Below are 14,603 nucleotides of genomic sequence, written 5' to 3'. Positions count from 1 at the left end.
GACCTAAACCAAGGCAGCATTCTTCTATTTTTACTCTAATTTGTAGCTGGGAAGAGTGTAATTAAGGCTTTCCCTTAGCTGTAGCAACCTGGGGACTCTGGGTTTATTCCCTTAGGCTGTGGTTTTGAAGTTGCTGTTGGCTTCGGGACCACAGCTAACTTCTACCCTACCTGTTCAGCCCACAGCTGGCCTTGGAGGCACTGGCTGGCTTCTGGGATTTCAATTTGTCCCTTTTCAGCCTGAGCATCAAGGAGGAGCTGGTAAGATTTTTTTTCTTCAGTTCTGATTGGAAGGGTCTGGGTGCTGCAAAGGGCTGCTATGGACAGGGCTGTGGTACAGGGCTATGGTGTCCCATCCTTGCCATGCCCCTTACCTGCCTGGCCAGGAAAATTCCTTCCCTCTGGCGCAGAGCATGCCCTGGCATGGTGGATGCAGAAGGCTTTGAACTGCAAAGCACGTAGCATCACTCTGGTCTTCATGCTTTCAGGGTGTCTAAGGAGTGAGTGGGTGGAGGAAAACATGATCTGAGAGTTCCTGGCTGCTCTGGTCAGTGGAGCAGCACTGAGCAAGGCTGTGGCAGCCTCACCACAGTTGCCTATTCTGACAGTGAACAAGGCTCTGGGGCTTACGTGACTGCTGGTTTGTGTATCAGCATCCTTGATTGATGACTCTGCTGCGAAATTCCAATGCTCCAGACTCTGTCAAATGCAGCATGCCCCTGGGCTGCTCACCTTGGCTGCCACCACCTGTGCAGTCCCATTAGTCCTAAGATGCAGGCCTGAATGACTTTCAAGCTATCCCCTGCCTCTGCTCCAGTGGACTTGCAGACTTTCTCAGTCTCCCTTTCCTCGTTCTGCCTTGCCTGAGCCTCCCTCTGCTCCTCGAGAGCCCTCTCCTCCATGGCTGCAGCCATCTGCAGCCTCTCTGGGTCTCCATGCTTCATCAGCTCCCATCTGGAGCTCATCTTGGTGCTCCCACATCTTGCTGATGTGCAGCTTCATCTGCACTCCAGAAGGAGAGAGAGACCGTGCTTCCCCTGAGATCCTGCTCCAAAACCCAGCGGGGGGTGCACATTGGCTCAGGCAGGCAGTGGGGGCACATTTGCCCTCCAGTTGTGATGTTTGCCTAATCATTAGGGAAATGCAGGACATAGCAGTGAGGGTGAAGACTTCACAGCAGCTCTAAACCCACTCTGACCTTGCCTCCTCTTCTCCAAATTGCACAGCCATTTACACACTGAGCCGCCATGTTCAGCTGCAGGAGGCTCCCTAGAGCAAAGTCTCCTGGGCTGAAACCTAAGACTGGGCAAACTGTGTAAGCTGAAACACATGGTTTGCTTTAACTGATAGAACAGCCTTTCTACGGCCTCCCTTATGCTAAACCTCACGATGAGATTCAGGCATGCTGTGCGGGGAGGATTACCAGTAGGACTCACAGAGATGTCAACTCCTGCAGAGAGTGATTAGCATCTTAACATATACCCGTGGCTCCCGAGAGCCTTCAGGAAGCTGATTAGGGCACTGGAGAGATTTATTTATGGTTAGAGTTGAAAATCAGTAGTTGCAGCTGCTGAGGAGATGCACAGGTACGCGCCCAGCCTGGCTCGGAGCAGGGCTGCGGCAGTATCTGCCGCATGGGCAGGGGGTGGGAACAACATTTGTCAGACCACTATTTATTTCTGATGGGCAGTCACCTCTAGCTCTAGGAGTTGTGTTAGGGTGATGCTGTTGCGCTTGATATACAGAGCTAAAGCATCCTGCTCCGGGTATGGGAATAAGCATCAGGGAACTGAGATGAGTGGTGGAGATGGCCTTGCAGCCATGGAGTCACCCGCCCAGGAGGTGCTGCAAGGCCAACACAGCTGCGCAAAGCCCTGGGGGAGACACGTTCCCCATTGCTCTCTGACACAGCTCCATCCCACCGGGTGTGGGCAGAGGAGGACCAGATGCCATTGTTTCTGTGGTGTTAGCAGTGTGTCCGGGTGTGTGAGGCAGGGGTCAAGGCAGGACATTACCACTGCGTGTAGCACAGTGTGAGACACCCTGAGTAATGGGCTGTGCTCCGAGTCACGGGCCACTCACCCGGCCCTCTGGTAGTCTGCGTGGTGGCAAAACAGAGAAAGGCGGCACTGTAACTACCCTTCCTCTTATTCAGTGGTCAGGCGCCCAGTGCTCCTACCACTAGAGCAGGAAATATTTCTCTGGAGGACGAGCACCACCCTGTGAGCCGTCGTGGCAAAGGGAGGCTGCTATGAGACCGCAGCCACGGAGCCCTGCCATCACTCGGTGTTTAACAATGAATTTTCCAGCTCCGTTAGGAAGAACCGAGCAGCCCAGCTCTCGTCAATGAAGAGTTTGATTTTTAAGGACCCCTCACGCAGCGGGTGGCCGGGTCGCACGGCACGGCGGGCGGAGAGCCGCAGCCCCAGGCCGGGCAGCGGCGGGAGAAAGGGGCTCGGACTGCACCGCCTGGCTCTGGTGACTCGGGCCGCCCGGCAGGGGGCGCCTTCAGCCAGCATCTCCGCCAGTCACGGATCGCCCCGCTGCCCGAGCCCCGCCCCTCTTTGTTGCGGCGGCCAATGGGAGCGCGCCGAGGGCGGGCGGGCGGCTGGTAGTGTGGTAACGCGGCGGCATGGAGCGTGGCGCGGGGCGCGCCCCCAGCGCGGCCGGGGCTGGGGCAGGGGCGAGCGGGGCCGGGCCGGGGCGCCCGGGCCGGGCGAGCTGCCGTGCTGCGGGGCGGGCGGGTGCCCGTCGCTAGGGAGGGGGCCGTTCCCGCGCTTAGCCTTCTCTGCACGCACGTAATATACACATACACATATATATTTTTATATATATATCTATATATATAGGGTCCGGCCGGCGGCGAGGCCGCGGGGCACTTCCCGGCAACGGTCCCCACGGCTGCGCGCCCGGGCTCGGGCATGGCCGCGGGGCCATGACGGGCAGCGGCGGCCCCGGGAGCACCCGCCGTGCGGCGGGGGGTAAGGCGGGGGGCCGGTCGCGGAGCGCCCAGCCGCGGGCGGCGGGCGGCGGCGGCGGGAGCGGCGGCGGCTCGGAGGAGGAGGAGCAGCGGGACGGCGGGTCGCTCTTCCTGGTGAACAAGAGCGGCTTCCCCATGGACGGGCAGACCTGGGAGCGGATGTGGGGGCACGTGGAGCGGGTGCACCCCGACGGCGGCGCCGTGGCGGCGGCCATCCGGAGCGCCGCCCGCCTGGCTCGGGTAAGGCGACACCACCCCACCCCCACACCGTCCGCCCGAAGCCAGGAGTGCTGCGGCTGCTGGGTTGTGCGGGCGTTGGGAGGATGGGGAGGCAGGAGGGCGTCGCGCCTCAACCCTGAGGATGCTCTCGGCCCTTGCGAGGGGCAGCAAGAAGAAAGCTGGAGTGTCTGCTGCTTGGAAATACACAGAGGGGCGTGGGATGCTTAGGAGCTGGAGTTGATGTCTTGGGGAACAAGTAGAAAGAAAACTATGGTTTTATCTTGGGGAGGAAAAAGCAGAAAACAAGAATTAAAAGAAGTCTTCAGGGACTGAATGAATTGCTTTGTGCAATTTAAAGCGTGTTTTGCTCGGCTCTTTGGAACGCAGGCATTTCCTAAAATGCAGCCTTGCTCCTGAAATGTAATAAGGGATTTAAAACTCAGACGTTTCGTTTCCAGGACATGGAAAGATTCCAAATGCTTTTTGTCTTGTACATTCCTCAGTACAAGCTCCAAACAGCTCTGCCTGACCCAAGCCTTTTTCCTTCAGCCAGCAAATAAAATGTTGTTGTCTGCTGGTGTTCCAAGGCTTCTTAGCACTGCACTGCATTACTGATCACAGTGTCTTCAATGCTGTTGGTTTTGGCAGACTTTGAGCTTGATTTGCTCCTCCCACCAAGCAGCATTAATGTGAGCTGACCGCTGAAGTTGGTGTGGATTTGAACCCCTCTGCATGCTGGGGTGAGATGGTTGGGCTGGCGTTGGCACAGTCCTGGTTGTCAGTGATACGTACGCTTGTTCTTTATGTAGGGTAGAAAGGAAAAAATCTGTGCATGGAGAAGCTGAAAGTATATTGAGTAGGGTGGTCTGGCAAAGGTGCTTGTCAAGTAAGGTGCAGGCTGAAAAGGCCTTTAATCTCTCTTCTGCAATATTTAGTTGAGCATAAGTGCAAAAGGAGCAATCTCTTTCTCTCCGTTCCCCAGCTTCCCTCGTGCTGGCAGCAGCCTTTGTTTGGATGGGGGAGCAGATCCAGCTAAAGAATAATCTGGTTATGCTGAGTTTGTCTGCAGTTCCTTGGTGTGGTTCGTCTCATGCTTGCACAAGTGCTTGAGGTAGAAGTGAAGGGGCAGGGGCGGGGAGAGGGCAGAACTACTTGTTTAAGCAGCATGACCAGTTTAGTCTAAACGGTCTGCAGATTTGTTTGGTGTTAGGAGATGGCAAAACACATGCTGGACTTAATTTCCTTCCTTTACTTCCCAGCTCCAAAGCATGTAACTTTTACTGGCGATAGCTGTAGTGACTGAAAAAGCATCTAGTGAGAGACACATCAGTGGCTCCAACGTACCAGCAAACCCCAGAGAGCATGACCCATGGCTTCTTCCTCAGTGCTGAAGCATGAGGCTGACTTGGTGTGGTATGTGATAAAGCTGGGTAGGAGGAAAAATGTTCTGTTAGTTACTAGTTGCTGATCAGTGGCAGGTGCTCTAAGAGTTGTACTGCTTTCCTCCAGCACTGTCTGGCAGCAAACTCCCTGTTGCGGTGATTAACTTCCTCAAGGGTAGAAGGGCTTGATGTCTCAGGCTTAGCCAGCAAGAGCTACTAGTTAGTCACAGGGGACTTCTGGGGTCAGAGTAGTTTGAGGACCACCTGCTCTTTATTAGGGCCAGCAAAGCTCAGGTGAGCAAATGAAGATTAGGAGCATGTTTGTTTGCTACAAAGTGGTAGTGGGTTGCTGAAGCTGTGATGGTAATTTCTGGGTCAGAGTAGGAATGTGAGGGGAGAGTTGTTCCTTAAATGATGGTACAGCTTTTTTAATTGGCTTGTGCTGCTGGGTATGCGGCATCCTGCAAAAGGTCAGGTACTGGTGTTCAGGGAGTGACAAAAGAAACTTGTGCCTGTGAGAAGATGGTTTGTAATCCGCTTGCATTGGTAGTCAGTGGAAGCTGAGCAAGTGGTGTGTACAACTGCTCCATTTTTGCATCTGATCTGTTCTTAATCCCTAGTGATGGGAGAGTTTTCATCCCCTCTGCAAGAAGCTCCTCTTGATTGCTCTAATCATCTTGGTATTAGTCTCAGTGATCATACACACAGGGTGGTAAGTAGCTTCTTACAGTATTGGTGAGGTTCTCCTTACTGGAATAAATGCAAACTGCAGGGGTGCAGGGCTGCATCTCTCCTGGGAAGGAGGGTCCTCACAAAAATCTGTCCTCAAATTGCAAGGGGGGCAATTTTGGAATCTGAGGCATCCCTTGGTTGTACCCCCCACCTCTGACTTTTCATTTGAGCTCTAGGCAGTGTGCAGGCTCCTGGTTTGGAAGGGCTGTGCAATCCTTTACATGGCCTGTGGTCTTGGAGGTACTTGTAGATCTTAATGAATTAAACCTCTCACCAGCTTTGAGGGCTCTAGCCTGCCAGCTTCATGTGCGCTAAGTAACAGCATACTTGCAGGGTGAGCTAGCAGAAAGATACTTTCTGGTCATTAAGTGAGACACAGTGGAGTCAGGCAACACAGATTTCACAGAGGATGTGTGTAGTGAGCTGAGACTACAGTGATTCCAGCCACAGGATGACCGTCTCCAGCTCTGCCACAAGGTCTTGCACTGCAGTGGCTCTGCTGTCTCTGGAGCTGCCACTGCTTGGAAATACTGATACTGGGTCAAGGTCTTTTTATCTGCCTGGTCTCTGAATTTCACTCACTTTATAAATTCATGGTCTGTAGTGCTGTGTCTGCATTTCCTCCTGACAGCTCTGGGCTCCTGCTACAAAACCTTGCCAGCTCCTGGGTGCTGTGCTGGGATGTACGCCGGTAGCTGGAGGGCTGCAGCCTCAACCGCAACAACATCGCGCTTCCCTTTGCTTGTGGTATTGTGCAGGCCTGGTTTCTGCTCTGTGCTGGCTGGGTGCCCAGGATCAGTGCTCCTGCAGCTGGGGCAGGAATTTGGGGTGGGGGGGGAAGTGGGTTTTGTTTGGAGGGTGCAGGAGTGGCGGGTGGCTCTTTGCCGCCTGGCTGGCAGCATGGAGCCATATACTGCCCTCCCAGCACTCAAAAGAGGAGAGCAGCGTGCTGGCCTGTGTAGGGGAAGATGCAGAGAAGGTGGCCGCTTCTCCCTCGTTGCCTGAGATCTGGAGGGACTTGTGCCTTGTGGCTAGGCAGCCATGCTGAGGTAACTTTAACAGACTGGTGATGGGATACGTGTCAGCTGTTGGGGAAACCCTGGTTCTCTTTATCCGAGCATATCCCAGTGGCTGACACAATCATCCTCCTCCTTGGAGACAGGGAAATACCCCGACCCCATGGTGAGGGTGGCTGCTGTGGGTTACAGCAAGGGCCGTGTCATTCCCCACTTGTGTGGTCCCTATGGGATGCTGTCCTGTCCCACAGCTGGGTGAGGGCAGGGGCCTCCATTTTATGCAGGGCTGGGAAAGGGGTGCTATCCCTCTGTCAGCTCGGCAGCAGCCAGGCCTCTTGCTGGCTGTGACTTCCATTGCCTTGGTAAGTTGTGTTGTGTATGTGCAACATGTGCTCCTAGAGTTTTTTGATCTTTGAAGAAAAGGGGGGTTTATATTAGAGCAGGAGTGACTACCCTTGGAAGGATTTAACAGGCCTGCCTTAACTCCCTCTTTCAGCCACTTGCTGCTCCTGAAATTTGAGCCCCATCTGGTGTGTTGACTCAAGTCCTGCCTTAGTGCTGAGAGGGATGGGTGAATAGCTTGTCCAGACCAAAGGGGCCGGGGTGGAAGGACCTTGTGGAACTGAAAAATGGCCTCTAATGAAGAGCTTAAGTGTGGAAATTGTGATTAAGAAGAGTTAATGAACCTCGCTTGTAACTCCCACTTTTTCTGAGAGAAAACCCGTGTGTGTGTGGCTGTCTCCCATGTGGTGCTGAGGATGGCGGCAGCGTGCTGGAGGCCTGGCCATCTGTCTCCTTGCTGTTTCTGTGTGCCAGTAATGTAGGAGTGCCTATTTTGGGTTCTTTCCCTTCTCTGAGGTGTATTTACTACTTGGCTATAGTAACTAGCTACATGTAGTAAGTGTTGGGTTTTGGTTGTGTTGGGATTATCAGTGCTTGCTTTCTGAAAGCAAACACAGAATCCCTCCATCTTAGTGGAGGTGGGAACTGGAGAGGAAAGTCTGTGAGGCAGAGATGGCCCTGTACCACCTGAACTTGCTTTTGTTATCTGTAATCACTGACTTGAAGTGTATTTAGAGGGGCGATATCTCACTTCGTGATCTTCTAAGTATTGTAACGATGTCATGAGCCCGCAGACACTGCGCATGCTCCTTTGCACCTTGCATCGTGGCTGCCCAAATTGCTGGTTCCTGATTTTTTGGGTCTGCATTAATATTTAAATGAACTGTTTCCTCCACTACATTTGTGAGAATTGTACTAACTTTTTAGCCACTCTGCCCACTTTAACATCCGCTGTATTTTGCAGTCTCGCCCCTAAAATAAGGGGACTTGGAACACGGCCCTGCACCTTCCCTACGAGGTTACAGGCTCAGGAGCCACATAGCTATGGGGATTAAATATGGATTGAGGGCCTGGCTTCTTAAAGTGCTTAGGCACAAGCAGATGTCTTATGGGATTTTGGAAAAATCCCATTACAGTGCCAGTCTATATCTTTAAGTGTCTTAATATCATTAAATATCTGGGTCCCAGGTGGTCTTCTAGGTATCACGCACTCCCTGCCCAGCAACTGTGCTGCTGACATGCAGCAGATGGGGAAATTATGCACCCTGAGATCCTTGTCTCCTTTTATCTTTCTCTCATGGTAGAGGTAACCAAAAATTAGACTTGGAATGGCTTCTGGTGGGAGGGAGGACAGCAGAGCCAGTGCTGGGACTGCTCATCTAGGCTGCCCTGTGCTAGAAGGAAGGTGCTTGCCTTCTGGGCTGGACTGCCTGCCCACATAGGGTGGTGTCTGAGGGATGTTGGTGGCTGGGATGAGCAGCCTTCTGTGGCAGGGACCTGCCCTGGCCTTTCCATGTCGGCAGAGATGGGGCCAGCTCTGGTGCACAGGCAGCCCCGTTGGCATCGGGCTGACTTTGCCCAATGCTTGAATTCACATGGGGTTTGAGCCATCTGCGCTGTTGCGTTGCACTAAGCACGTGCTGCTGCCCAAGTAAATCACTTACCCGCTCCCCAGGGAGTGGTAACTGTCTAACCTCTCTATCTTTTTTTTTTTTCTTGTGTCTAGCCCTCAGTGCCACCGGTGCCAAACTACAAGCTCTCCATGTCGATCCCAGAATGGCTTCAGGCAATACAGACCTACATGAAGATGCTGCAGTATCCTTCTCCAGTGCACGGTCTCCAGAGAGAAGGCTGGCTCATGTCTAGCATGAATTAACAGGGTCTTTACTGAGGCACTGGTCTTGAGGGCTTGGGATCATTCAGGGTTGAAAGGATCCCTCTAAGGATTTGTGCTCGCACCTGCAGCACTGAGCTTGTCACAGCAATCCTCTGGGAGGTGTAATTAACTTTAAATGATACTGAAGAATTTAACCAAAGTGATGATGGTGGGAGTAGAAATGCTTATTGAAGTTGGTTTATGAGAATATTATGAACAGATTATGAAGCCTGGAGGAATAACATGGCATCTTGTCATAAAGTGACCAAGGGAGAGCCAGTGGTGTGGTGAACCCTTTCTCCCATTGCCCTGGCAGCTCCTGCAGGCTCCCTGAGGACTGCCTGCACGCTCAGCTTGCAGTGGGTGCTTGTCATTGGGGTTTGAGGCACAAGCAGCTGGCCTGACTCTGAGGTGGGCGGGCTTACCTGTGGCACAGGAACTGACTACAGGAATCCCTGCTTCCAGATGTCGCATCTTGCCAGGGGGGGCTCATCAGAGATGTACACATCTATCCATCTTCCCTATTGCTGTCCCATGCCTAATACACAACCATTTCCATTGCTGACAGATAACGCTGGAGGAGATGATTGCAGGTCCAGACGCTGCTCTGCTGATTTCCTTTTTTTCTAAACTCTCCTTTTCTGTGTGTACATGTGTGTGTGGGGAAGCAATGGGGATGAGGAATGAATGTAAAGTCCTGGTAAGGATTAAGAAAGGATATGGGTGGCAGCTGGAAGAGCATCCAAAAATAGCAGGCGCGGTTAGCCTGCTGGGGAGTATTGGCTGGGATCAAGGCGGCAGCAGGGATTGGAGCCGCAGCAGCTGCTGTGGGGAGGGAGGCTGGGACCAGCCTTCTCTGCGGGGGGATGGCATGTTTCTCTTCTGCATGTTGGCCGCTTGGGCAGGATGAGAGGCTCACTGCTCAGTGGGGTTCTGATGGAGAGGAGACACAGAGCTCCAAAAATTCTATTGACCGCCCCGCCCCGCAGTCTTGAAATTCTGTACTCTCCTACATAGCAGGAGCAGGCCCTAGGCATGGGGTTTGGATCTGTGTTCAGAAAAGCTTCAACGTGGGCTGGGGAACAGGGTCTGGGCTTCCTTTGTGGGCTGAAAGAGGCTGTATGCTTTGTTCAGAGCACTCCAAAAGGACCTCATAAATGAGGTTTTAAAGGCAGGAGGGAAGCAAAGCCTCATTTCTGGAGAACTCTGAACTGTAATTTAAGTCAGTTCAGAGCATCCTGGTGCGAGTTGGAGTTTTTATTTAGACCACAGTTATACAGCCAGCAGCTGTGCTATTTATACCTCACAAGGTACCCTTTGCCTCTATGGGGTCACCTGTTTCTGCCCTGGTTTCACCACCACAGTTTTGCTGGGATGTATGTTCTCGTGACTGTGTTGGGAGCTAGGCTGGGGAACAGATTCATCTGGGAAAAAAACTAGGAAAAATAAGTGGATGGTGTTTGTTGTTTTGTTTGTTTTTACTGGACAGATCTGTTTCCTGATTTATTGCATTACTGCTTGAACAGCTATGCTCAAGGAGCAGGGAAGAGGCTGCTTTGGGTGATGCTTCTGCGGCATGGTAGCTTGCACTTATAGGCGAGTGGTGCTGAGGTTTGGTTGACAGGTGACTGTCTGCTGGCATCCTTTGTGATGAATTTTTCTCCTATGCTCATAGTGTCAACTAATGTTCTTGAGTTGCACTTAGCTGCTTACTTCCATTTCAAGTGCATTGAATTTTTCAGAGAGATTTCTATCTTCTAGATATAAATGGATGCACCAGCCATGCTTTTGGTTTACAGGTCATTTGTGAGCTGTGGCTGACTAAGTTAAAAACTTATGAAGGAAATAAGTTCTTTCAAACCATGAATAATGTTGATTGGTTTGGCTTGGCTATAAAAGCTTTTTCGTGCCTGAATGGGAGACTTTTTTCAAACTTGTAACCTAGCAGTGAATGGGACCAGAGGAAAAGTGAATTCATAACGCTCAAATGCCAAATTTAAGTGTCATTTTAGACAAACAACCTTTTTGCTTGACTCTCCACCTAATGCTGGTTAATATGTCATATAAAAAGGCAAGTGAAGAAATTGCTTTATTTCAGAACCACAGAATGGTAGGGGTTGGAAGGGACCTCTGGAGATCATCTCATCTAACCCCCCTGCATGGGCAGGTACACCTAAGACGGGGCACAGGACCGTGTCCAGGTGGGTTTTGAATGTTTCCAGAGAAGGAGGCTTGACAACCTCTCTGGGCAGCCTGTTCCACTGCTCTGTCATCCTCACAATAAAGTTTTTTCTCATATTCAGGTGGAACTTCCTGTGTTCCAGCTTGTGCCCATTGGCCCTTGTCCTGTCATTGGGCACCACTGAAAAGAGTCTGACCCCATCCTCTTGACACTGCCCTTCAGACATTTATAAGCATTTCACGTGGCAGGGTTTAATCTCTGTTAGGTTAACGGCTTTGCTTGTTTTATAGGTCAACAGGAAATCAGAACTGAAATTCACATTTTGAGCATTGTTATTTTATTGTTTGACTGGTCAAGTTACTTTCCTTTAACAGACAAAATTCAGATACAATCACACAGGAACACAGTTCTTCGAGATTAGAAAAACCAGACCTTTAAGTGGGTAAGTGTCTCTGGAAGTGGTTTAGTGCCCTTGGCCCACATCATGCCAGCTGATCACCTGGGGCGTTCAAGCACTATAGCCTGGGAAGGCTGTCTTCTCCGTGCCATGGCTCCTCTGGCAGGGTCAGAACTGTGTGTTGCTGCCTTTGCAAGGAGGGTCCCAGCTTGCTGTCAGGTGGCAAATGGACCCATTGAGAGCCAAAGAGTGGAAGGTCTGGTCTTGCTCAGCAGCTGTGTGGGAGCTGCATAGCTGTAGGCCAAAACTGAATGCACAGGGTTGGGAAAACTCTCTGTTCTTGGTGTTGGGTTGGGAGGGCTGGGCTGATTTTAGGGAAATTATGTAAGTCCTGATATTCAGGTTGCGCTGTAATGCCCTTTGATGGTAGGAAGAGATCAACTGCGCAAAATGCTGGAGGAATTTTGAGATCACAGGTACAGTCCTTTCCCATGGGGATCACAATGGACTGTTTAAGTCATGGCCTTGCTCCTCTTGTTGCTGCTCATCTTGCTGTTGCTTCCATGTGGTGGACTCATGTGCTCGTTGGCGATGAGTTGTGCAACACAGGTATGAACGTGTGTGCAGGGAGCCTGGCAACAGAGAGCTGGGATCCCTCACATGTAAGAACTGCATCATACTTAGGACAGCTCTTTAATAGGACCCAGTAAATTAGCAGATTAGGGTGTATGTTAGTAGTGATGTTGACAGCATTATGCTTTTATTTTAGGGTGAAATTTAGATAAGCAGAATATAATTACTCCTGTAGACTGGCCTGTGTCTAGCTCTCCCCAGCTGTCATTAATCTAATGGTCCATCACTGTAAATTCCAGTTCCCATCCCAGCTCTGTGCTTCAGGTTTTCATTTTGCTGACAGCAGTCTGTCCCACTTCCTTTCTCTATGCAATGTTCACTACACAGTGGAACTAGTTTAGAAGAAATCTTGTGCCTTGAATGATAGATGGGTTTACAGAAGCTTAAACCTATTTTCAGGCTGGTTACTAATTTTTAAATTTGTCCCATTACTTTTTTCCAAGGAAGTGGAGGATGAAAATGAATTGTGCTCAGCACTCACCAGTTGAAAGGTTGGCGTCCTCCTGGGGCTGGATGAAAGCCTGGCTTATGAGGATGGTACTTCTTCCTGGAAGGGAACCAATATAATGCTCATAGCTGGAGACACACCTGTGGCTTTGGATCCTCTCCTAAGTGGTGCTATTTCCTCTATTTCCCTGCCTTCTTGTTTGCCTGGGGACTCACGTCTGACTTCTCTCCTTGCCCTGTTGCTGTTATGGCTTCTGTGAGTGACTCGGTATATGGTGGCAGGACTTCTGCAGAGTTAAGGAGAGTTCCCCTGGGAATGGTCCAACGCCTTGGGGCAGCTGCTGCCAGCTTGCCAAGCACAGTTGCCTGCAGCTGGTGTACACTGGACTTGCACAGTGCTAACTCTTAAGACATGTTCTGCTTTGCTCCTTGACCTGATGGATGGAGTGGTAGGAGTAGTGGAGCTGTTGGGAGCACATTTAGCTGCCCAGATCCTGTTGTACCGCAGTAGGGCTTGAGCGCTTGCCCTCTCTTGGTTTCTCCAACTTTGAGAAGGAATAACATGTTGATTGAGGTGTCCCTAAAGGCTTCCCTTTCCTTCACCTGGGGTGCGTGGCTGTTCATACCAGCTGAGGATATTTTTCTCTTGCAGTTGTCCATGGTGATTTGTTCTCCTGCTGTCAGGCCAGTTTTCATCAGAGCTGAAAATATCCCACACCTGTGAGTTTTTCCTGGGAGGTGTGTTCCACTTTGCAAGAAATCTGCTTCCAGCATGGTGACAACAGGCGTCTCGTGCTGAGGCAACAAGCACTGCTCTGAGCAAGTTTCTGTGGTCTGAAAGGCCTTGCTTGCTGCAAGACAGTTTGTATTTGCAAGTTTATTGGGTAAGATGCTGAGCACCTCCAATTGTCACTGGCTCTTGGAAGTTGAGGCTGTTCCCAGAACTATGATTTATTGATATTAAATGTATTGCTTACTTCATAATATGAAGGCTCAAAGCTAATGAAAGTATTATGAGATCTTTGGCAGCCTCTCTTCAAGAGAGCAGTGGCCGGACACAAAGAAGCTGAGCACTAGATGGAAATTGAATATTCATAAATTCATGTGAAACTGTCCTAAAGCAGCTGAGGCATATTAATGAGTTTTTCCATTATGGAGGGAGGACTAGATATAGAGATTTACTGTCAACATCAGTGCGATACATGAGAAAATAAAAATGCGTGGCTGCGCTTAGGAAGAAAAGCATAAATTATCTATAGGAACTCATAACATGAAGGGACACAGGCTTACTATAATTGAGTATTTACAATATCTCTTAAGAAAAAGTTGCTGTTAGCTATCAACTTGCTTCTAGACTGCCAGACGCCCTGTGGATTTGTCTAGACTAGAGATAACGCTTTTCCAAATGTTAGATTTTTGTTGGTGTAGCTGTGTGAGTCGGGGTGGTAGAGATGTGATCCTGTAAACTGTATGTGGTGTTCCTGTTGTAATAGCAAAGTGTGTCTGCAAATGCATTCTTACCTGGCCTGAGTTTCCTGTATTTGCGCAAAATCCAGATTTACAGGTGTAGCTACATCCACCGTAGGAGTGCTTTGCTAACAGAGTACACAATGTGTCTTGACCTGGGATGGTGTCCTTTACGTAGGTTTTGTGATGTAGCTTTTTGTACTAGGTAGGTAAAGGGCACCACATGGAGTTCAGCTCTACTGATCCATGGTATGTGTGATGTGTGTATGCATGTGACAGAAGTGTTTCAGACACCGATTGAGCTGGTTTTCCTTTCCCATATAGGGTTATGGTGGCAAAACCTGCATTACTGCTTTTGTTCATGCAACTATTCTGGTAAAAATGGCACTGTTAGTTGAAATAGTAATTCTTTAAAACTCCCAAGCCTAGATCATGTAAGAGCTTTAGAAAAAAAACCAAACTTACTTCTGGATATTTAGTAATATCTGTAACTGTGCATTCAGTGCCAACAAACTTTTATTACTGGCTTTACAACAAGCAATAAGCCTTCTGCAAGCTTCTGTTCTAGGATGCAGGCATAATGAGGAACAAATATTGTTGTCCTTCACGGGATATCTGGGGAGGGTGTAGATAGGTGCGGTATTGTGCTGTTCCATCGAGTTATGTGCCAGCTCATTGGTGGGACCTATGACTGAAGCAAAAAATGATGTTTGGGTAGGTTCTGGGGACTTTGAGAAATTTCAGCTCAGAAGCTGCTCTGTGAAGTTGGAGGCATTCAGTGACTGCAGATATAATGGGTAATCAATTGCAGTAAAAGAGCGTGATAGAAGAAGTCACGTGGGAATGACGCAACCAAGTAACAGTGAAGCAGGGGTGCAGAAAATAATGCTGTTTCAACACACCATGTTATTAAGGAACCCCGATGGGGCTG

The 14,603-nt window shown here is 50.2% G+C and overlaps 1 protein-coding gene across 3 annotated transcripts in view; it reads left to right on the top strand.

The window, feature by feature from the left end:
- The window catches only part of LOC142055239 (tubulinyl-Tyr carboxypeptidase 2-like), a 60,495-nt gene that overhangs the window by 20,928 nt on the left and 24,964 nt on the right, over positions 1 to 14,603 (top strand). For 2 of the 3 annotated variants that reach the window (XM_075088930.1, XM_075088934.1), the window contains 2 exons: positions 8,397 to 8,485; positions 11,114 to 11,170. In XM_075088930.1, coding sequence (XP_074945031.1) covers positions 8,397 to 8,485; positions 11,114 to 11,170 — 146 coding nt within the window. Of the gene's footprint in view, positions 1 to 2,847; positions 3,220 to 8,396; positions 8,486 to 11,113; positions 11,171 to 14,603 lie in introns of those variants that run through there. The other variant, XM_075088935.1, reaches the window with a different exon arrangement.

Source organism: Phalacrocorax aristotelis, chromosome 3 (genome assembly GCF_949628215.1).
Source record: "Phalacrocorax aristotelis chromosome 3, bGulAri2.1, whole genome shotgun sequence".
NCBI classification, from domain to species: domain Eukaryota; kingdom Metazoa; phylum Chordata; class Aves; order Suliformes; family Phalacrocoracidae; genus Phalacrocorax; species Phalacrocorax aristotelis.
This window is presented reverse-complemented; position numbering and strand designations above follow the sequence as displayed.